This window comes from Maylandia zebra, linkage group LG8, assembly GCF_041146795.1.
Source record: "Maylandia zebra isolate NMK-2024a linkage group LG8, Mzebra_GT3a, whole genome shotgun sequence".
In the NCBI taxonomy this organism is placed as follows: domain Eukaryota; kingdom Metazoa; phylum Chordata; class Actinopteri; order Cichliformes; family Cichlidae; genus Maylandia; species Maylandia zebra.
The window spans coordinates 3,212,473-3,236,623 of record NC_135174.1 but is presented as its reverse complement, the minus strand read 5'-3'; the positions used below and the strand labels follow the sequence as shown (position 1 = coordinate 3,236,623).

Sequence of the window (24,151 nt, the reverse complement as noted above, 5' to 3'; positions counted from 1 at the left end):
TCCTTGTCATCAAACACCGTCCCGCCCTGCCTCAAAACCTCCACCATCATCCCCATCGCCAAGAAGACAGCTGTGGCCAGCCCAAATGACTACAGGCCTGTTGCACTTACGCCTGTAGTGATGAAGTGCTTTGAGAGACTGGTCTGTCAGCACATCAGGGCCGGTCTGCCTCCCACTCTGGACCCCCACCAATTTGCCTACAGGACAAATCGATCCACCGAGGACGCTATCACCATAGCGCTCCACACTGCGCTGAGTCACCTGGAGCACCGAGGAAGCTATGTGAGAATGCTCTTTCTGGACTTCAGCTCAGCATTCAATCATATCATCCCGGAGATCCTGGTCCAGAAACTGTCTCACCTGGGACTCTCCACCCCCATCTGCCTCTGGATCAAGGACTTCCTGACAAATAGACCACAGTCTGTCAGACTCGGCCCCCACCGGTCCAGCACCATCACACTCAGCACCGGGTCTCCACAAGGATGTGTTTTGAGTCCCCTCCTGTTTACGCTCTCCGACTGCTCCCCTACCCATCTCTCAAACACCATCATAAAGTTCGCGGATGACACCACAGTGGTTGGACTCATCTCAAGGGGGGATGAGTCGGACTACAGAGATGAGGTCAACAGACTGACTGAGTGGTGTTCAGTTAACAACCTCCAACTGAACACCACGAAAGCTAAAGAACTTATCTTGGACTTCAGGAAGGGCAGAGCAGACCCGGTCCCACTCTACATCCACGGGAGCTGTGTGGAGAGGGTACACTCCATGAGGTTTCTGGGCGTGCAGATATCTGATGACCTCTCCTGGACTGCAAATACTACGGCGGTGGTAAAAAAAGGCCCAGCAGCATCTCCACTTTCTGAGAGTGCTCAGGAGGAACAACCTGGAGGAGAGGCTGCTGGTGACATTTTACAGAGCCACCATAGAGAGCATCCTAACGTACGGCATAACAACATGGTATGCAGGGTGCTCAGCTGCGGACAGGAAAGTACTGCAGAGGGTCATCAACACAGCCCAGAAGATCACTGGCTGCTCTCTGCCCAGCCTGGAGGTCACTGCAAACTCTCGGTACCTCAGCAGAGCTGGCAATATCATCAAGGACCACTCTCACCCCAGCAACCAACTGTTTGAACTATTACCGTCAGGCCGACGGTACAGGTCACATAAAACCAGGACAAACAGATTCAGGGATAGCTTCTTTCCCAGAGCTATCACCGTAGTAAATAAGCACAAAAACAATTGAACCTATTCCATACCGTCACTGTCATTATATTATGCTGCTATTCATACTGTCATCATATTAATGCTGCTATCCTGTATATATTGTACATACTATTGTTTGAGTACTTACGATTGTTTTTTTTTTGTACTTTTTATATTTTACATTTATATTTATTATTGAATCTTGCACCAAGGGAGTGGCACTCCAATTTCGTTGTACTCTGTACAATGACAATAAAGGCTATTCTATTCTATTCTATTCTATAAACCTTGGCTCAGACTTTCACGTGTAAAAAGACTTGAATCCATAATGTTTTTGGTACAAAATATTATTATTTGCTATCATTTTACCATTTATTTGGTAGTTAGTTTGGAGATTACCCTAAATGATCTGAATTAAAATGAGCTTTTTAGAGGAAGGATCAGTTCAGAGAACCCTTGAACTTGTAAAATCCTCTTACCTTCTGGCTTAGCTGCTACAGGTGGGGGCAAAGGAGAAGTTAATGGAGGTGAGTGCTGTTGCTGTCTGGTTGTGCTTGGGGCTTGACGTGTCTTTAGGGTTTTAGGGTCTTTAGGGTTGGGCTGAGTGGCTGTAGGACAGCACAAGAAAATGGGATTAAGAAAAACCATGACTTAAAAAAAACACTACAGGAGCAATCACTGAAAATGCAAATTGAATTCTATAAATAGAAAAACAATATTTAAACCTCCTGTAAAACATAAAAACATCACAACATGGACCGACTAGTCAAAATCAACTCCATAAAGATTGCAGCCTAAAATCATTTAATTTGTATATTTTGACTTGAGGACCTTCTTAACAAAAATAAACAATAGGCTAAACCCCTGGCTTTACAAAGTCATGAATCAAGCATTCAAGAAAATATGGAATCAAGAAAAATTCTTGGGCATGAATCTGACCAATACATTAGAGATAAAAGCGTGGTGAAAGGGAAAAGGTTATTGCAGAAATTTATAAATGTTATACATGACTTGAATAATCTGTCAAACATATATCTTGTGAATGATACATTTGAGCAAGAAAGAACATTTTGCTGTTGAACTCACCAATCTTCTGGAAGAAGTCCCTCTTATCTTTGACAGAGTATAGCTCATCTGCATCTAAGTTTACTTCTGTTTCTGGCTGTAAAAGTAACATTTAAACGATAAGGAGAAGGAAGTGCATAATGACATGACACTATTGTTTCACATTCACAGAGTTTGAGGTAAAAAATCCAAATTGAAAGACTAAAGCAAACACTGTCTGTATCCTACGTTGTAAGTGTATTGACCAGCTGTTTTCAGAAACAAGTCAGTCATCATTTCAATTGAATAATATGTATGTATTTGCAAGTCATTTATAAAAGATTGTACACTAAAAATTTTGGGGGGATTTTTGATTAACAATCTGCGAGCTCCAGTTCAGTCACATCTATGCGTATGTTGTAGAGAATCCCTCACATTACACTGCTCCCAGGATCAATAGTTTCAAAGTACGGACAGCTACCTGTAATTTCAGTCTGGACGGGCAAACAATGCTGCCATGTAGGAGGTAAAGAACAAGAAACAGTTCATAGTTAAAGCAAAGGAAAGCAGTACATAACTAGCTCAAATAAACTACCACATGGAAAAAGTATGTTTTGTTCATTTTGACATTTACAGTGTAGGACTAGAAAAGTATTCATTTGTCACTTTAATGTTGTGTCATAACAGTAAAGTTTTCACAATGTCAGTGAATCATTCCTACAGTTTAAAATGCAGGCGGGGTTAATGTGGAGAAGCAGGGATTGGTGTGATTAGGTCATTCCCTAAGGTGGGGTTAGGAGAGGCGTGTTGGCGCAATACTTTACGCTCTTCTGGCAGCTGTAAATAAATGTAGATTTGTGCATTCGACAGCACAGCAACTATCTGGCGGTTTGTTAAACTGTGATTGATGGCAAAGGAGTGCAAAGGACTGCAGTACTGTTTTTCCCTCTAGGTGGATGCATCCCCCTAGCTCTGACGCCATGTGAAAACTATGAGTCTGTGGGTGTGGGCAGGACTGGATACAAATATTGCGGGAGCGGGTGGATGTGACAGAGAGGGAAAGTGGGAGTGGGCAGTAATGCTCAGAAATTCAAGGGGGCAAGGATTTTTTTTAAAAAATGTCACAGCAAGTAACCAACTGAATACAAGTACCACACTGACAGTGTTTTCAAAAGTAGTTGCTCACACAATATGCTATAAACTATACTATATATATATATATATATATATATATATATATATATATATATATATATATATATATATATATATATTTAATATAAATACCTCTGCCTCAGGCTGACTGTAGTTTTGGGTGATTTTAGGCGCAGATGCTTTGGACTGGACAGGTGGGGGTGAGCGAGACTGAGGAGGAGGTGAACTTGAACGGTCCTTAGAACGCCGTTCTGATCTACGCCTCCGTTCCCTCTCATCCTCCTGCCTTCTTTCCTGTTCCCTCTGCCTTTGTTCCTCCCTCTTCAGTCTCTCCTGCTCCTTCTTCTGCTGCTCCTGTGCCTGCTGCTGGGACAGAGTCATTGCCTGCATGGTCATCTGCTGGGCCTGAGAGGACAGGGGAGAAATTTAAACTTTGGCCTTACGAGGGATGAAGGGGTGATAAAGGATGTGAACAAAATGATCATCATAGTGCTGACCATGAGAAGGGCTTGCTGGTTGATTAGAGCCTGTTGCGTTGCTGCTGCCATCTGCATGGGGTCAGCAGCAGGAGCAGGCATGGGAGCCTGAGGCATCATCATGGCTGTGTATGATCAATTATGACAAATTGTTACACATATTTAAATACATATATAAAACTCCGCAAACACAGTGCTTATAAACTATTTCATGCATATATAATTTTGTTTTTTTGCACTTCCAGTTATTTGCTCCACCAGAGCAGTCTTGTGATGACAAATGTTGGACTTTGACCACAAATGTTGATGGTCAAAGTGCGACCTGACGTAGCGTTGGCATTTAATTATTTTGTGATGATTATGGAAAGATTATGCAGAGTGAGTCATGACAATCCCATGCAGGAAGAATGCACACAGTTGTTGGTACCAGTTGTTTGGGGGGGGCATTTCACTGGAGTGCATGGGGATATCACTTTGTATTCGTTCTGATGCAGGTTAATGCAACACAATATCCCAAAGCAGTGCTGCATTTCAGCAAAGAGTGCACTGTTTCAAGTCATATCCTGAGTCGGGATCCCAGGGTAGAGATACCGACTGACCAGGGCACTTTGTTCATGTCTTGCACACAAGAAGAACTACTGGGCATTAAACCTTTTGGACCAGCGTTTACCACCCTCAGACTAATGAGTTGGTGGACTGCCTGAATGAGACTTTAAGGGGTGAGTAGGCTAAGACTCCCTAGACTAAGTCAGGACATGGGGTTACGTTGCGGAGTGTCATGTGCTAGAGGGGGGGTGGGGTGGGGATGCAGTGGGTCCAGGAGGCAGTGTCAGAGGAGGCTGGTTGGCTGTCCCTTAGGAGGTGGTAGTTGACCTACCAATAATCTGTGTCATCATATGAGCCCAGGTCTGAAAAAAATGAATAAGAAATGTTGGAGAATTACCTGGCATGGTTGGCATGGCTGGCATGGCTGGCATCATGGGATTTGCACCATAACTGGGCATTGCGGGGTTGACTGGTGCTCCTATACATACAGAAAGCAACATATGGAGAATTGAAACATTTTCTGTAATTTATTTGAATCCATGACTTAAAAAAATCCAAAACATAAAAATTAAACTGCATATGAGTATTCTAAAAGATAACCAGTATAAGCGATATACATATATATTATACATACACAGATATGAGATATAAAACTCCACATGGAATAAACCAAGAAACAGCATTAACCAAATCAGCTTTAAAATGGCTTTAAAAACAACAACAAACAGAACAACAATGTTTATTTTAACTGCTTAATATATACAGCAGGTACGTTTAGGCCCAACCTGACCCCTGATCAAAATCGTCACCTATTAGATATCTCCAAATTGAAATCAGACAGCACTAGACCTATAAAAGATATTTTCTAGTTTGTGAAACTATGCTTGTTTAGTGTATGTCTACAAAGTAAGCTAATGATATCCCCCTTTTTAAGAGGTTAAAAAGATCAAGAATTATCAAGAATTACTAAAATTATAAACAGAATGTGAAAAAACTACAAATTCAACACTACATATATCATGTTGTATGTCAAGAAGGGATAATGGTTCACCGCTTTTCAATGTTGAAGGATAGGCAGTAAACTAATGAGGCTTGCAGTACTGTGTTCGGTTATATTAGTTAACTATACTGAAGTGTGCCTTCTACAGGGCCCCCTAACTGCATATCAAATGGAGATCTTAGAACAAACCTGGCTGGCCTAAAGACATTCATAATCAATGGCATGACAAAAAGTGAATATTTTCTCAATGATGAAAGAAGAAGTGAAGGCTTGATTCTTTATATCAGAAATGTAATAAATTACTTACCCAAAGGATAGCTTGGCATTGTCATAGGCATACCTGTAAAAATGGTGTTTTAGTGTGCAGTTGAAATGGCACATAACAAGCTAAAATCCTGTCTTTCAAAAATGTGTATAAGATATATGACGAGCAGCAATACAATTTCAGTTCGTGTGTCCTAGTAATCCCAGGTGCCAGGGGCGTCTGTTGCCCCCTAGTCTCCCAAACCAAATTGTTCCTGGGTGAGGGGTCAGACAAAGAGTAATTCAATCAACCCTTATGAAAAGAACTAAAACAAGGGACCAGGCATCTTGGATGAGAGATGAAATGTCTTCATGAAACTTAAAAAAGGCCAGTTACTTTCTTTCCAAGCTCCTTCAACTGGTTACATATAGTAGATCTCATCTCAACTCACTTACTTGGGCTCCATAACCAATCTCCTGGAGAGGGTTTGGACTCTATTCCAGTCTGGAGTTGCCCTTGAGGAATTGGCCTTTTGTTCTTTTCTTCTCTTTTTTTGCCTTTCCCATCTGGCAGTGTAGCAATCAGAATTATTGTCTGAAGGCCAAGAAAAATGCCCAACAGATTCAACATGACTTTCTGTTAGTCTTGAATCAATTTTGGCACCATTCGGGATCTCATTAAGGGAAAGCATTGCTCTACTCACAGGGTGTGTGGTGGGGTGGGGGGCTGCTGAACTCAACTGAGGATATGGTCAAGTGGTAAAAGGAAAACGTTGAGGACCTCTTTAACCACACTGACATGCCTTCTGTAGAGGAAGCAGAGTCGCCCATCACACTGCTACCCACCTGGCAAGATGAGTAATTCATGCCCCCCAGGGGGGCGGAGCAGAAAGGAAAGCTCTTCCATTTGTTGAACCCTGGTCAATGCAGTTTTTTTTGTCCTGGATGCAGAACACTCAACCAGCTCTTTGTCCTGTTTTTTTTTTTTTTTTGCATACTCAGGAGTATGGGGTGTTCTAGCCTGTTGTTGAGAGCCAAAGGAGAAATGTGAGCTTGGTCCACATTTCTGGCAATAGGTTTGACTCATTTCCAGTGGTTGTTGGACTCTGCCACAGCTGCCACTAGTCAATGATTCTTTTTATAATTTTATGGACATAATTTCTAGGTGTAGGTGGATGTGGATCTGCTGGCTTCATCAGGCTTCATTGCAAGTAGAGTTGGCCTCCAGCTTGCACTGGAGTTGTTTGCAACCTAGTGTGAAGCACCTCCAAATCTGAGGCCATGGTCCTCAGTCAGAAAAGGCTGGAGCGCCCACGCAGGGTCATCAATGAATTGCTGCTCCAAGTGGAGTAGTTTAGGTATCTTGTGGTCTTGTTCACGAGTGAGGAGAGAGGGGAGGAAGTGAGTGATAGAAGGATTGGGACCAAAGATGGATGGATGCAAACGATGTACCGCTTCATCATGGTGAAGAGAGCTGAGCATAAAAGCAAAGCTCTCAATTTACTGGTCAAGCTACGTCCCCTGTCTCACTTATGGTCACGAGCTTTGCGTAGTGACTGAAAGAATGAGGGTGCGGATACAAGCAGTAGAAATAAGCTTTATCCTAAGGGTAGCTGGTCTCTCTTTTAGAGATAGGGTGAGGAGTTCAGTCATTTGAGAGGGGCTAAGAGTTGAGCTGCTGCTCCTCTACATTCAAAGGAGCCAGCGAGATGGTTCAGATATCTGACTAGATGCCTTCTGGTCACCTCCTGTGTGAGGTGCTCTGGATATGTCCCACCTGGAGGAGCCACTGGGCCAGACCCAGGATACACTAGCAAGATTACATCTCTTAGCTGGCTTGAGAATGCCTGGGGTTACCCTGGATAAGCTGGAGGTGACTTGGCAGAGGGAGGTTTGGCTTTGTCTGCGTAGGCTGCTGCCCCTACCCCTAAGCAGATCGATTTTACCTTTTAGTGTGAACATTATGAACAATCTACACGTTTAAGAATGTTTTGTAGTTCAACTACGAAGTAAATACATGTGGCGTGTGAATTTCCTACCTGCTCCATACATGCCAGAGTGCATCGGTCCAATCCCCCCTCCCCCTCTCATCCTGCGATTCAGAATAGCTACTCTTTCCATGTCCTACACACACAAACACACAAAAATGAGCTGTGTATCACATTATAAGTGACACAGCAGCCACAACTACACGTGGAGTTGCTGGAAATAAGCCTTAACAAATTCAGTAACAACATAATAATGTTCTACAATATATAAGCATATCTCTGAACTAAACACTAAAAATGCATACTACACAGTTTAGCCTGCACATACTGTCTAGTATAAATTACATCGTTATATACAAGCATTAAATTTCTAATTTATCAAATGAGCAGTCTTTACCTTAAAGCATCTCTCTTTTTCTCTTTATATCTTTCCTTTCTTACATTATTTTTCGTATCAGAGAAAGTAAAGTTATCATGCATGAACATTTTTTTCTCTGGGAAATACTAGCCTAGTAGTCACTGTGCCCTCAGCTAGAAGACAAAATTATAAGCCAAACTGCAAAGAAACACAACACAACTCACTGGAGGTCCATTGTCCAGTACGGGTTCAAATATGTCATCAACATAGGCCTCCATCTGTCGACTGCGCCCTGAAGATGGAAAGAATTTCTCATTAGTTAGAGTAAAAAAAAGGACCTTTGTGTTGTCTTTGCTGGTTGCCTGTACGACTACTCCTTTATTTTTTCAACCAAAAACTAAATATCAACATAATATTTTTTATACTACTTTTTGACACAATCATAATCATAATAGTATTTTTATTTTGTTTTTATTTTGTTATTCAAGTTCATTCATGAGGATGAAAGGAATTGGGCTTGCTGGATAGACCCTTTGTTGTTTGCAGTGTGGGAGGCTCCCCAGGCCTTCATTGTGTTTTCCCCCTTTCCCCCCAAGCCCAGTTAAAAATGAGATTTAGTATGTCCTGGACCTGAAAGCAAAGCTGCAATCATTGTCAAGGTTGTCAAGGGAGAATTTATTCCAGGCCCAGGAATGTCAACAGCACCTGTATAACAGAGGGGTTAGACTCAGGCAATTTTCAATGGGAGACAAAGTGCTTGTATTATGCCCTTCTTCAAGCGTAAAGACACTCGCCAAGTGGCAAGGACTCTTTGTGGCCACACGGTGAGTTGGCGATGTTGACTATGAGGTGGTATGGCTGGTGAATGAGGTGTCATGGTCTGATGCCTATCTCATGGCCTGGGTTGGGGCTGCTGGACTCCTTAACTGGAAAGATCCGGCTTAATTTTTCACAACACTGGATTTAACCGAGGGCTACTGGCAGATTCCCTTGTCTGCAGTATCCAAGGAAAAAACAGCCTTCTCCATGATGTTATCATCCATAATAACAACCGGCATGTGTACTGGGTAGCTGTGGTCCTGGAGTCCCTGATGTAGGCGGGGCTCATAGCCAACCCAAAGAAGTCTGCGTTTGGATCAAGGGAGGCACAGTGTTAGCGTACCATTTGGGAGGCGGGCAGGTGTGCCTACAGGTGGAGAAAACAGTAGCCATTGCATCTTGGGGCTGGCTCAAGGTTCAAGGTTCAAGGTTCTTTATTTGTCACATGCATAGTTATACAAGTATAACACACAGTGAAATGTAGCCTGACACGCTGGTTACTACCGCTGGTTCGTGCCTGGATTTGGGGAATGGACCAGACCCTTGACTGACCTCACGTGAAAGGGTGCCCCAGATCTGGGCCAGGGGATAAAGCAGTGCAAGGCGGCATTTGTACAGATAAAAACGGCCCTTCACTGGGAGCCACTGTTTCACACACCTAACTTTTCTGAATGTATTTTGGTTTGTAGTGTATAGATTAGTGCTGTCAGCGTTAATCTTGTTAATGCCATAACCGCATGTGGCAAATCTCTGTTAGTGAGTTAATGCGGATCACCCCGTGCGTGGGGCTGCACGGCGTCAACGTGTTAGCATGTTTAGCTAATTAACGCGTTAGCACCGTGCAGCCCCAGCACTAGTATAGATCTTTTTGCAGTGTGATGTCTATTCAATATTAAATAATTAGTGTGGACATACTTGTTATCCCCCAGCCATAATAGATATAGATAGAGACAGAGGGAGGACAACCTATCTGCTGGTTTAAAGTGATGGTTGCAAAATAAAGCTTACTATCTCACTTGTATTTTTTGTGGCAGTTTTTTGTTGTCGTCAGTTCTTTTATATATCATTATCATGTTTAGTGAAACATTTTCTGAAATGCTATGTGGACACATTTAGAGCTAGATGGACTGCATGGTCTAGAAAATAAAAAATCTTTCTGGTGAGACAAGTAATGAACTGTGCCTGTGTGCACTTGCAGACAGCCGTTCCTTGCATGATCTGATATTATCATGTTGCTGCCATTACTGGAAGCAGCCAATCACATGTGAAGTCATAGTGGGAAACACAACAAAACATAAATTAAAATTATAGGTCTTTTTTTGTAGAATGTTTCTCTAACTGATATCTTTGTCCTGTCTTACCCCCTTCAACCAGAAATGGTTGTAGCAGATAGCCGCCCCTCCCTGAGCCTGGTTCTGACAGAGGTTTCTTCTGGTTAAAAGGGAGTTTTTCCTTCACACTGTTGCCAAAGTGCTTGCTCATAGGGAGTCATCTGTTGTTGGAATTGCCTCCGTTTTCTCTGTTTTATTGTAGGGTATTAACCTTACAATATAAAGCACCTTGATTCAGCTGTTGTGATTTGGTACTATATAAATAAATAACATTAAACTGAAAGTGGTTAATTCCTAAGAGACAAACTATAGCTAAATATTTACATTAGTAGATGGCTCTGTTTGGTCTTCCTGACGGTGTTAATTAGATAACTAGTGTACTAAAATTTCACCATATAATACTTACCTTCCTGTGGATAATCTCTTCTCCACTGGTTTCCTTCAAAAGGAGGTAGACCAGGAGCTTGTATGGGTGGTGCTGGTGGTATAAAGTCATCTTGATCGGTTGTTAACATCCTATAGAAAAACAGTTGTCATAAGTGCCACTGGATTCTTTAAAAGATGCCCCCGACCCTCCAAGAAAATGAAACAAACTAACCCCCAAACAATTGTTCACTATTTTACCTATCTCCCTGGTTGCTGAACAGGTAATCAGAGTAAGTAGAGGTGGGAGTCCCTTCTGGTGGGAGCACTTCAGCTTCAGCTCCAGCCAGCAGATCCATGACAAAATCTGAGCCAGCTAAATCAGACCAGCCGTCATCGATTGAAAAAAGAGACACTGACCAGCCCTGTACCACTTCCGAAACACCTCTATGGCACAAAACAACACATTACACAAAATTTTAAGGAAGATACATGTAAATGCAAACATTAGTTAGCAAAGTGGGGGAAATCACATATGTTTACAACTTATACCTGAAATGAAGAATCCACGACGCTAGCTGCTCTCCTGTGGTCCAAGACTCCACTTCAGTTACAAACTTCTCATCTGAAATAAAACGCCAAATGGTGTTGTGAGTTTATTAAAGCTGATATTTTTGCACTGCCTTTAGGCCCACTGATCCAGTTTCATGGTACAAAAATGGAAATGTTCAGTTAGTCTCACCATTGTAGGTGTGAACGTCTACCAACATGGTTCCCTTTCTCTGGTTGGATGTCCATTCCAGCTCGGTGGGTGGGTACATCCGGCAGGTTGGAGATGGAAGCTTCATAGATGTCAGCAGTTTATGTTGGCACAGTGAACGGTACTCCCCTGGACCATAGTCAGATACATACCTGCAGGGGTTAAAGTGGGTCGTAACAATCTAGAACACCATTCAGTGACTGAGTAACAAAATCTGACAGTTTAATAAAAAGTACTGGGAAGCAAGTTTATTTGTCATGTGCTGCAGTCTCATAGTCGTTTAAGCTGATGCGACAGAGGAAGTTATGATTATGGTCTGAAGTTTAAATACCTTCATCATCATGGACGTGAATGACATCATAATTTTAGGCTTTTAATGATTTCTTTGAACTGTTCTTTGATTTAAAAAAAATAAAAATCAGGTGCAAAAATGTGTTCCAGTTTTATTTGGTATTTTCTTAAATCAACACAGAGTCAAAATTATACAATCAGGCTCAAATAATTTATCCGAGCATGTTCGTCAGTTGTAAATAAGATGTGCCACCACTTTGCAAAAGTCTGAAGAAGATCCAAACTGTCACCCTCAGATGAACAAAAAATGGTTAGGATGTTCAGGAACAACCAAAGCTCAAACCTGTCATGAACAAGAAAGTACTTGATGATCAGAATCACTGTCCAAAGTGAAGCGAGTTTTACTCAGCACGCTCAACTGAAATTGCAAATGCGTCCTGGATAAATTTTTCACAAATTCATTCACACACACATGAAATTGAGTGACATCCCATTCTTAATTCATTGAGTTTAATATGATCTCGGCACATCTTTTGCAGCTTTAAACTGCTCTGGGAAGGCTTTCCACAAGGTTTATAAATGTGTTAATGAGAATTTTCTGACCATTCTTCCAAAAGTGCATTTGTGAGGTCAGACATTGATGTTGGATGAGAAGGCCTGGCTTGCACTCTCTGCTCTAATTCATCCTTTTGGTGTTCTATAGGGTTGAGATCAGGACTCTGTGCAGGCCAGTGCAGTTCTTCCACACCAAACTCACCCTTGTCTATATGGACCTTGCATGGTACACTGGTGCGCAGACATGTTGGAACAGGAAGGGTCTATCCCCAAAGTGTTCCCATGCACAATGCGTTTAGACAAATACTGTTTTTCTGGCATCTCATTCATCAGATTGTCAGACACAGTGTCATTCATCATTTCAGAGAACATGTATCCACTGCTGTAGAGTCCAGTGGCAGTGTGCTTTGAAGCACTGCATCTAATGCTGGGAATTGTGCTCTGTGATGTAAGGCTTAGATTCCAGCATAGAAATCCATTCCATGAAGTTATGGAATGAGTTGCTTATGGCATGCTTAAATATATATATAAGGGGCTGGAGCCATCTGGAGCAAGAGGCAAGGTACACCATGGACATATTGCTAGTTAATTTATTCAAGTTTTGTTCTAACAAAGCTATATTGATGTTTTCTTACATATGCAACAGCATGACTTATAATATTATGTGTTGTTGTACACTACCTAGCGGACACAGTAAGTGGGAAGTAACTTGTTTTTGCTACAGCCACATTAGAAGACACCCCAGTGACGACAGGAAATGCCTCAACTCTACCAACCCCATACTGCAGTATACCTTAAGATCTGCCAAGGGCCCTATTATTGCTTATTATTCTTAATATTGCCATTTTATTTAATTTTTTACAAAAACGAATCCCTTATTAGAGGGCTACAATATGCTCAAGAACTACAAAAATTTGGCAGAGGCATCAGGTCTGGTGAAAATGAACATATTTTATAACACTAACAAAGTCACCAACGATTGACTTAAATTTAGTTAATTTTATTTATATAGCTTCTCTCTAGGTGCTTTTTATTGTAAGGTAAAGACTGTACAATATTAGAATGAAGCCTCAAAGTCAAATGAAATCTTTACCCAGAAAGAAGAAACTGAAACTTACTGTGCAATGGGTGTGAACTGTCAAGGAAAATTGAACCAGCCAACCACTAACTGTGTGGTATACAGAGATGCTTGGTTCAGCTGTGGTTTGACAATCAGGCTGTTAACAATTTGATTGTTTCTGTTCTTTACAGATAAGTATCATAAAGGAAAGAACGATCAAATTAAATCATCACAGTTTTATCAAGGCAGCACGGTGGCACGGTGGTTAGCACTGTTGCCTCACAGCAAGAAGGTCCTGAGTTCAATTCCACCATCAGACCGGGGTCTTTCTGTGTGGAGTTTGCATGTTCTCCCCGTGTTTGCGTGGGTTCTCTCCGGGTACTCCGGCTTCCTCCCACCGTCCAAAGACATGCAGCTTGTGGGGATAGGTTAATTGGATAATCCAAATTGCCACTAGGTGTGAATGTGAGTGTGAATGGTTGTCTGTCCCTATGTGTTAGCCCTGCGACAGACTGGCGACCTGTTCAGGGTGTACCCCGCCTTTCGCCCTATGACAGCTGGGATAGGCTCCAGCGCCCCCCGCGACCCTGAAAAGGATAAGCGGAAGCGAATGGATGGATGGATGGATGTTGTTGTAAGTCCATGTTAGTAACTGCAAGTTTTATGTGCAGGTTTTTTCCAAGAGATTTATAACTTTGAACATATTCTGCAATGTGAATTTTAATAAAAATAAAGTCTCCTGAAATCACTCTTTAGTCTTAGATATATTCATTTGAAGGCAAGGCTCATAAAAACATTTGACAAAATCAGCAGAAGTGGGACATCGTTATCCTGGAGCAGACTGACAATAACAGAGTCAATTCAATTTTATTTCTACAGCTACAAATCCCGACTGCTTTCTTGAGTTTTCCAACTAGGGTGGAAAAAGCTAAGCAAGCATCAGGCTTTCAAATGAATTAACCCTTTCATGCACGAATTATGACAAGCTAATTCAGGAATATTTTTCTTAAGTAGTTTTATTTATCTTTAGGCATGAAAAAAGATTTTTGAACTTCATTTCTTTTTTAAAATATGTACTTTTCAAACAATTTTTTACATGTCCACTTAGGTGGACAACATACGTTTTGACTGGGTGGCAGGTATAAAGTGTCACATCAGTGTCCAATGCAGTGGTTCATGTGCTCTTTCGGCTCCGAACCGGCTCTTCAGATTGTTTTGTTGCTTTAATTAATTTATTATTAGCAATAATATAAATTTATGCACAAAAGGAATTACTAATGTAGAAAGAAAGTGGTTTTATTTATATATATTTATATATAAATATATGCGGTGGCCCCTAGAGACAAAACACGTACAAACTCCAAAACACATTTCTAGCATGAACTGAACTTCCAAAACAGAGCTACCTAGATCACTTAAATTACACAATTGAAAGCATGAAAGCATATGTGTATTGTTTGTGTATTTATACACAAGCATTCATATATAGTCAAATTTTTTTTAAAAAGTTCATTTACCTCTTACTACCACACACCAAATCCGGTCGTTGGTACTTGCTGGCTTGTGTAGCCACTAGGTAACAAAAGCTCCACACTGCCCCCTAGCATCCTGGAGCACTTCTGTTGTCTTTTGTACGTGTTTTGAGTTTTTATGTGCTTCTGAGTTTTTACGTGTTTTGGAGTTTGTACGTGTATTTACGTGCTTTGGAGTTTTTACGTGTTTTTACGTGTTTTGGAGTTTGTACGTGCTTCAGGGTTCGTATGTGATTTGAAGTTCGTATGTGCTTTGTCTCTAGGGGCCACCATAAATATACTTTTATTTATTCACTCCACATGACATGTAATAAATAAATCATATAATACAAAAATCAACTATTCACATTTCAACTTTTAACTATTTAAATTTTCAGCTTTTTCCTTTTACAAATTTAAAGTGAACACAAAACACTGCAAACCACAACACAATTAAATATAAATTACAATATGAAAACAAAAAGAAGATGCACATTCTCTGTCATATGGACCTGCATGAATACACTTTCTGAATCCTTTATCATCTGCAACTGAAAATAGTTGTGGATGATTACTATACCTTTCTAATGGGACGTTGTTGTCCCTGGCTCTCTTTCTCTCTCTCTCCCCCTCCTGCTCTGTTCCTGTGCTACTGAGTGTAACTACCGCCCCTCCCCCCTCTGCCCAGCGTAAAGCACAAGGCTCGCGTGCGGAGTGAAGCGGAAAAAAGTGCGAGAGAGAGAGAGAAAGAGAAAAAAAACCCACGGCTCGCGATAAGGAGCCGGCTCGCGTCGTTCACGTCAAAGACCCGGCTCTAAGAGCCATTTCGTTCACGACCGACTCATCACTAATACCATCAACACTGACACAAATACAAGAAAACAGCCTTTGAATAGCTGTCCACTGTAGTGACCAGTATGTGTGAAAGGGTTGAAAATCTGTCTTGGTCTTTGGTTGATTAGTTAGAATGACTCGGGGGTGTTGATTCATTTAAACTAACATAATCATCCTGCTGTAACCAGGTTTCTGTAAGGCAGAGTAAATCAACTTATTGATCAATTATTAACTCATGTACTAACAGAGACTTGGAAGAGAGAGGCCTAATGTTTAATAATCCACATTGTACTGTTTTACTCTTTGGCGCTGTTGAGGATGCTGTATTGTTCTTTCTTTGTAATTTTTTTTATGTTTAAGTCTCTTTTTTCGCTGGTTTTTAGTTTGTTTTTTGTCTGTTTGGAAGCTGACACAGTCTCTAAGGGGATGGGGTTTTAGGTGGATAACAGGAGAAGCTGAAGAGAGGCATGTAAGACTGCAACTCTGCTTCCTGGTTCCAACTCTGGATAGTCATGTTTTGGGGGTTTAATAAATCTGGCCAGATTTCTAGAAATGAGAGCTGCTCCATCCAAAGTGGGATGCATGTTGTATCTCCTAACAAGACCAGGTTTCCTCCGCAAAGCTTCCCACTTAACTATAAAGTTAAGTAAACCCCACCTAAACACCTTTCTCTATGTGATTATAGCAGCTACCCCAAGATTCAAACCTCAGCACCATCCACTGACAACAGACAAATTACCCTGCATGTTCACTCATTATAGTAACTCCAAAGTTAACTGATGAGTACAAAAGTACAAAGGCCGAAGTATCACATGATGTAGTGTCAGTGAAAGCTTTTGTGAAAGCTGTTTTTTTTCTTTTAAATAAAGGTAAAGAAATAACGTCAAAGGGATTAATGATCATTATATAACTTTGTCACTATATAGAGCATAAACGGTAACTCAGTTTGGTGTTTAGGAAAGCTGCTGATCTCAGACCTGCACAGCTTCAGCTGCATGAAGAGAACATTATAATTTCATACGACATCATTAAATAAAATCTGACGAACGGTTAAATATCCTCAAATTTATGTTGAACTAAAACATTTTAATGTGGAATCTTTCACATTATTTTTTTTGCCTATATTGTGTTATTTACCATAAAGTTATTTAGAGTCATTCATGCCAGAGTAGCCAGTAATGGCTAAGGGTAATGTGTATATTTTAAATACACAACTTTCCACAGGACTGAATGTGACATCATTATGCATAAAGTCAAGAGCCTATGTGTATTATCTAAAGATGATGTGAGTACTAACTCCAAATCACAACAACAGTCGCCTTGAGGTGACTTCAAACCAACAGATCTGTCCCTTCATTTGATAGGGTGATAGGGACATCAGCATGTCAACTCCCCCAAATTTTTCAAAACACAATATTCGAGTTACGGTTACTTTTCATTTTTGCATCGCCTACTTGAGTAGATGTTTGTCCAGTGATGGTGATGGTGTGAAAGCACTTAGGCAGCAGGCCATCAGCAACCAGCCCCTCAGGCTTTGCTGCTCCTCCTTCAGGCTCCAAGTATGGTAAACCAGCTGGACCAGGATCTCATCCCTCAAGGCTGGCAGGCTTTGGCCTTTCTCCACTATGTAGTTGCCTAAAATTTGCTCCTGCCAGCTGCTAATATCTACATCTCCTGTGAAATGCAAAATCTGTAAAGACACGATATGAAACAAAAAATTAAGTTAACGACAAAAGATCATATTTAATGTATTTAATGCCACATAGACTCTAATGAATTCAAAATACCAGTTTGTAAATCTCCAAAGCAGTTCTGGCATCTTCAGGTTCTTGAGCTGTAAGGGGTTTCTGAAGGGGATATCCCTGAGGCTGGCACCATGTATCCTGAGGGAGACACGAGTACGAACAATAAATGTAGCTAATGTTTTTTCAGTACATGCATGCACGAGTGGACTTCTTTGCATGGTAAATTTTTATAGAAGTGTGTCAAAAAAAATTTTTCTAATATTTGGCGATTACATCATAAAACTGGAGTTGTCCTGATTTATTTTATTATTTAAATACTTTTAACATGAGTATTCCTTTTTTTTTTTAAAAAAAAAGGTCCCATTGTCTAAATATCCACAAGGTGTTCTATGTTTTAATTAAAAGAATTAACTGCTTTTGTAAACAATGACTGCCACAGAAAGGATGTCTTTAACTAAATATCTAGATACCTTGGTCCTGATAGATTGCTTGTTGCCTCCAGAGCCCAAGTCAGATGAGAGGATTTAAGACTGAGGTGAGGTGATTAAATTATTGTAAGTCAATGTAATGCTTTCGGATGTGATGTTAGGGAGCTCATATTTTACTCACCTTTAATACAGACTTGGCATAGCGTGAGAATGGGTAGCTGTCAACATCAAGAGGCAGGTTGAGCTTATGTTCTGCTTTCACCTGTGGAGGTGAGACCTCTGTGACTCCTGATCCCTGCTTCTGCCCTGTGAGAAAGAGGCACAAGTGCATTCACAAGCTTCATTGGATGAATGGATCCACCAAAATTGTTAGTACTGTTTATGTTCATATTGTGACTTCTTCATATAGATTCGGTAGTTTGATTTTTTTATGACTATAACCTGCTGTGCTGTGGAGTCTGGCGGACAGCTCAGCAGGGATCTCTAACATCCTCACATCCTACAAGGAAAGCAAAATGTCAGAGAAACAGTTATTATAGAATGGAATTTACAAAGTACGTGGGTCGTCTTTTTATTTTCTCACCATCTCTTGAGAGACAGACTTTGCCCTTGTCACGGCTTTCACTTGGCTTCTGTCATGTAATTCCTGAAATCAGCACACAGAGACAATGTCAGTTAGTTGTTAATGTGACCATGAACAAAAATAATTTCAGAACATACACCCAGAGTCATACTAAACAATAGCTTTCTTCACCTTAAGCTTGTTTCTGAGTTATCCAAGCAAAACTTAATAGCACTTCATTGCACCCACAGGCACACGTTCTGTCAGACCTATTCTTGGATACATGTCTGGTTATATACTCACTCCACACCCTGAGGGCTGTTGCTCCTCCTTGTACCAAAGGCCACACAGAGTCCAGTAAGTTCAACTTTTATCAGGAAGTTTACAGCTTAGTAGTCACTGTAACAGTATTGGTCCGAGAGGGTTCGTTTATGACATAAGCCAACCCATATCTCTGACTTTTCCAGTGTTTATAGATATGTTTGTACATTTTTATTTCACATCCCAACTGTTTATCCTGCTCTCCATCTAGCTTGAGACAACGGAATGCCTACTAATAAAATTAGGTGTGGTAATAGCCCATGGGTGTGGATATATATCAACTTGCAAACATGCTTTTTGTGTATATATGTGTATATATATACATGTATATATATATGATGTATAACAGTTTACTGTGCCATTCGACCGTTAACGAACCTTAAACTGTTGTTGAAGAAGATGATACATATTAAACAAATACTTGCAATCAGGCTAATAAAACAATTTATTACATTGTTTATTACATTTATTAAATCTTATAATCGGGGCTGGATCACTGATGGTTGTTTAACTGCTGTATCAGTGTGCATCTTGTCATACCCAGTACGACCAATACTCATATAGTGCCTTTCTAATCTCATTCAGATTTAACACTCAGATAATTTCAGACTAGACATACAGTATATTTTTCATACCCTACTGATAAATATAAATTCACATCTTTCTGATGCATTACTTTAATGAAAATGTTGATCTTTTGTCTTTACCTGACAGAAAACAGCATTAGCATTATTTAGCATCGGAACAGTGACTTAACAAGTGAGCACAATCCAGCTATTTGACGAGGTAACTGAGAGCCTTTGATGAATGAAAAATATATGATAAAAAGATTTATATCACAGAATGTTAAACTACAGTTTAATGGTACCAGGGGCCTTAGGGATCTTAAGCATAAAAAAAAAGTACATGTATGATTGGATGTGATTGGGTGAATGACGCATGTCATATAAAGCACTTTGAGCGTTCAGGTAGAGTTGAAAAGTGCTAAATAAGAACCAACCCATTTACCATCAGGGATGTCAAACTCAAATACCGCCCACTTTGATCTTAACTTAACTCATTATTTAATCACGGAGATATTTTAATATAAGTTAAAGAAGTGTACGTTTAACAATATGGCTCAGCATGTTAAAAGTGAGAAGAGTAAAAGAATAAAGACAAAGAATAACTTACAGTGAAAAAACGTTTTCAGATTAGTGTATCTATATGTACATATATATATATATCATGACAATAACCAAGCTTGAATTACTGGGAGCTCATCGCCTAATCCTGACAGCTCCACTGTTCATAGTCCAAAGCTCATAAAACACAAAGCAGCACGAGAGCAATATGACAGAAACAAAGACCAAAAAGAGGAAAAATATCAGCTTACTGCTATTCCAGGCAAGAAACAAAAGATGATCCACAGAAAGCAACAGCTGAGAGAGGCGTCTCAGCTGTTACGATAACAAGTAAACTGCCTGTATCAGATTTCCAAATTTTCCTGGTGTAAACTATGCCTTGAGGAAACAAAAATGCCAGTTACATTTGGCATCTGATCTAACTTACATGGTTAAAGAGAAAAACAGCCTACCTGTTAGAGATACGAAGCATGAAGTCTAAGAGAAACGCTTCAAAGGCGGAAGGAGAGATGCAGTGCTGCTTCGAATTTCACTGAGAGGGTTTGAAGTCCAAGAACGGAGAGGGGCTGTAAGTGTAGGTGTGGTTGTGTACACGTGACAAGGCTATCACAAGATAAGAAAGCTAGTTAAAGGGAAGGAAAGAGACTGCTTTTTATGAGGAAAATATTGATAAGCTGAAATATATAAGCCAATGAGAAAATCCAATACAACCTTGTAAAGGCAGGTATTGTAAGCCATAGAGTTAACTATAAACCTTCCTTTTTTCAGAAATCCCCTATAATAATGTATCTAAAATTAAATACATGTATGGCATAATATAGGAAAACAAACATACACATTGACCATACATGGGATATAATATAGTCCATAAATGATTGAAAAATGACTTTGCCAGTAAACTGTTCCAGTATGCAGAATCGTGGTTGCGTCATGCCTCATTCCTGCCACAGTGGTGCTGAAACCCAGGAGGCAGCATGAGGCTAGAGCAGGGAGATATGACCAAAAATATTTATCACGATATACATTTGAAAATTTGCGATAACGATATAACTGACGATATAATTGACACTAGACAAAACACTTTACAACTCCACAACTTTATTAGTGCAAAAAAAACAAAAAACCCATCAATGTATTTTCACAAAATACATTGAATCCACAAAACTTAAAAAACTTAAAAAGAGGTTATACACACACAATACGGTAACATTATGTTGAAGCACAGTACGTATCACTCCGCGAGGCTCCGCCTACGATAGCCGTAATGCTCCGACAATCCATCAAGCGGTGCAGCTTCGTAGCTTAGCAAAGTCGTACTAAAACATTTGACAGATTTTCGAGCGCCGTGCACATAAAATCGTTTCGAGGTCAGTAAACACAACCAGAATTCATACATAAGGCGCACGGGATTATAAGGGGCTCTGTCGATTTTCAGAAAAATCAAAGGATTGATTTTAAGTGTGCCGTATTTTCTAAAAAAACATGGTAATAACGACGGCCCGCTAGCACGCTCTACCAAAAATAGTGCTTTGTTGTGTATCTGACGGACGAAAGCTAAACCAGTTCCACACCACTGAAGTTGCAGCATTTTTACAAACCAGTTCTGGTTCATCTGTTTCATTCAACAATCCGCTTTCACCCTTCTCATTCTCCGTCGCCGCCATGCTTTTTCCGCCATGTGTGTATGAAAACAAAGGCACTGCGCATGTGCGTTTAACCCATATTCTATCGCGATATTTCATTTTCTTATCATTGCCCAACATTATACCGGTATTACCGTGAACGGTATATGGCCCAGCCCTACATGAGGCGACCACAATTCTGCATACTGGAACATTTTACTTCATTAACCGGTTGCTGCTCACACACTTCTACAGCTGCAGCTCCCTAGCTGCCATCCACACGTAGCCACAACAACAACAACACAACACCCTACACCGCTTTTAAGCTGGCAAGGCGTGATTGCGATGCCGTCTAGATGCATCCGCCTTCTCTGCTACGGCACCGCTGACCACACCCGGCCACATTGTTCTTATAGGTTAGTCCAGCCTGTGGTGGATAGGCATAGCTTTGGGTCATGTGGTGTTGGTAGTGATTATTATATCACCTGTGAGCTTATGGAGGGAGTTTTTTGAGTGGGTGGGTGATGGGGGAAGTTGACTTTTGCTGACCACTCAAATCTTGAATGTTGTGATCACTGATGTTCGGGTGGATTTTTAAAGATTTTGATAACAAATAAAAGAGACTTAAACTGAAACTTGGATTTATGTTTGAACAGCGGGTGTGTCAAAATTAGTCCCCTATTCAGCTGTTCAGTGACTCAAAGGTTTGACAGTCGCCAGTATTTGTCAGCAAAAACGCCAGCGACAGAGCCTCCCGCACAGTGGCGGTCCTAGCCTGTTTGGTGCACTGGGCTGATTCTGATTGTTTCAGGATGCAGATGTGCCATTATCCAATGACACATCTGCTTACCTGTATCTTTTGCTCGTTTCTCCTCCTCTTCTTTTCTCTTTTTTCTAAACTGAGCACCTGATGGCTTTGAACTTTTCTAATCCATCTTCCATACAGGCAGATTTTAATTTTGCACTCCAGCATGAACACCCATCCCCCAACCCGAGGATCACCACAACATAACCTAATAGACCTACACCTCAGTTCACAGATTCACTTTGTCTAGGGTTTATTTCTGGGATTCCACACAACCCAGGATTCAAATCGTGAATACATAATGGGCTTGGACTGACAACATTATGAATGAAATGTGCTCTATTTGGAATCAGGTTTGGTTAAACTGGCAGCAAGGAATTTGCATTTGCACTGTTAAATTTTTATATAACTTTAATGCACATAAAAAACAGCTGCTTGTTGAAGTGAAAATACATTGATGTTTTTTTGTTTTTGTTTTGCACAAATAAAGTTGTGGAGTTGTAAAGTATTTTGTCTGGTGTCAATTATATCGTCAGTTATATCGTTATCGCAAATTTTCAAATGTATATCGTGATAAATATTTTTGGTCATATCGCCCTGCTCTAATCACAAGCTGCATCTGTTGTTGGAAAACCTGAAAATTATAAAAGATTAATTGTTCTCACCGAGAAAGTTCTTGCAAACAAAATTGAAACTATCCAAACAGATCGGAAAAAGCATGTAAACAAAATGAAAAGGGTCATTATGTCTTTTAAAGAGCTAATGAAATAAATTTATAAATTATTCACAAGTTGAATCGTTTAATTTAACTATGAGTTAAGAGACCTGTTTAAGGATGGTAGGCATTGCATAAATCTCTTCTTTCATTAATCTCATTTGATTAGAAAGATAATTAAAATACATGGTTCTTAAGCATTGCTAAATACAATAAAGGGTTTATGGAGGGTGTTAAAATATGTCTGTCTGAAACTGACAAACGTTCAGGCAGGCCGTCACCTGACAGGGTACAGTCACAGGAAACACCCCTAGGAGAAGTGAGGGTTCAAGAGCACTTTGGAAAAGAACCTCAACTGTCTCTTAATCTCCAGCATGATGTCTATGATGATGTGTTGCCATCTGATAGTGTGTCAAACCAAGGCAGTAGGTTGAGCTCAAAAATATCATCTACTTCATCTGCATGTCTCAGAGCAGAAGCTAAAATGGCTGCCTTGTTACAGCCAGCATATGCTCAAAGAAAAACATTTTCTTGAAGAACAGGAGGAACAATTGAGGAGAAAGATGGAACAAGGTTTCCAAACAGCTTGAAGCAGATAATAGCTGCAATTGTTGCAAAAGTGAATGTGCTGAGAACTGGATCCACTGTGGAGAGCACTGGTTCATGGAAATCCAGTGGAATAGAATCATATAAAAAAAAAAAAAGAGTAACAGGCTTGAAATCAGTGCAGACACAGAGACTTTTGTTCCAGAGATGCTTATCTGAATAAAGTTCACTCATGGCCACTGATTAGATGAGAAGACAGAAAGGCTTTTCAGATGTATTGTTTGCTTATACATAGATGCTGCAATGCAATGGAAGAGGTTACGCTTGCCAATATGCTTGCTGTGATTATAAAACTGCCATGTAAATTAAAAGACAAATGGTGAACAGTAGCATGTGACATCCAGGAGAGGCAACATCACAGAGCTGCATTCACTGACATGGCTTCCTTCCTTGAGCGTCATGTTAAAATTGCTACAGATCCTGTCTTTGGAAATCTATGTGATGCTCCATCAACACATCTAACAGCCAAGGGCAGTGATGGAGGGAGACGTTCTCCACATCCAAGGGCTAAAGGAAGTAGCTTTGGCACAACTTTTTCTGAGAGAAAGAATCAAAAAGGGGCTCAAGATTGTCACAGTGCTGTGATGGCTTGTCTGTTCTGCAAAGGTGGACACACACTCTCCCTGATAAGAAACCTCATAAGGAGAAGATTTCGTTTCTTAAAAAGAATAGCATCTATTTGG

The 24,151-nt window shown here is 40.4% G+C and overlaps 1 protein-coding gene across 4 annotated transcripts in view; it reads right to left on the bottom strand.

The window, feature by feature from the left end:
* myo15b (myosin XVB) overlaps nt 1-20,252 on the bottom strand; it is a 40,504-nt gene extending 20,252 nt beyond the window's left edge. The window contains exons 1-18 of one of the 4 annotated variants that reach the window (XM_004574273.3): nt 20,173-20,252; nt 18,297-18,359; nt 18,155-18,212; nt 17,895-18,019; nt 17,328-17,423; nt 16,995-17,230; nt 11,272-11,441; nt 11,082-11,154; nt 10,791-10,976; nt 10,573-10,682; nt 8,241-8,308; nt 7,710-7,794; nt 5,735-5,767; nt 4,825-4,905; nt 3,903-4,006; nt 3,538-3,810; nt 2,293-2,368; nt 1,686-1,814 (exon numbers count right to left, since the gene is read on the bottom strand). In XM_004574273.3, coding sequence (XP_004574330.3) covers nt 1,686-1,814; nt 2,293-2,368; nt 3,538-3,810; nt 3,903-4,006; nt 4,825-4,905; nt 5,735-5,767; nt 7,710-7,794; nt 8,241-8,308; nt 10,573-10,682; nt 10,791-10,976; nt 11,082-11,154; nt 11,272-11,441; nt 16,995-17,230; nt 17,328-17,423; nt 17,895-18,019; nt 18,155-18,212; nt 18,297-18,299 — 1,906 coding nt within the window. In that variant the 5' untranslated portion in view covers nt 18,300-18,359; nt 20,173-20,252. Of the gene's footprint in view, nt 1-1,685; nt 1,815-2,292; nt 2,369-3,537; nt 3,811-3,902; nt 4,007-4,824; nt 4,906-5,734; nt 5,768-7,709; nt 7,795-8,240; nt 8,309-10,572; nt 10,683-10,790; nt 10,977-11,081; nt 11,155-11,271; nt 11,442-14,712; nt 15,263-15,286; nt 16,963-16,994; nt 17,231-17,327; nt 17,424-17,894; nt 18,020-18,154; nt 18,213-18,296; nt 18,360-18,467; nt 18,538-20,172 lie in introns of those variants that run through there. The other 3 variants (XM_004574274.3, XM_076887193.1, XM_076887192.1) reach the window with 3 other exon arrangements.
* Nucleotides 20,253-24,151: the final 3,899 nt, after the last annotated feature.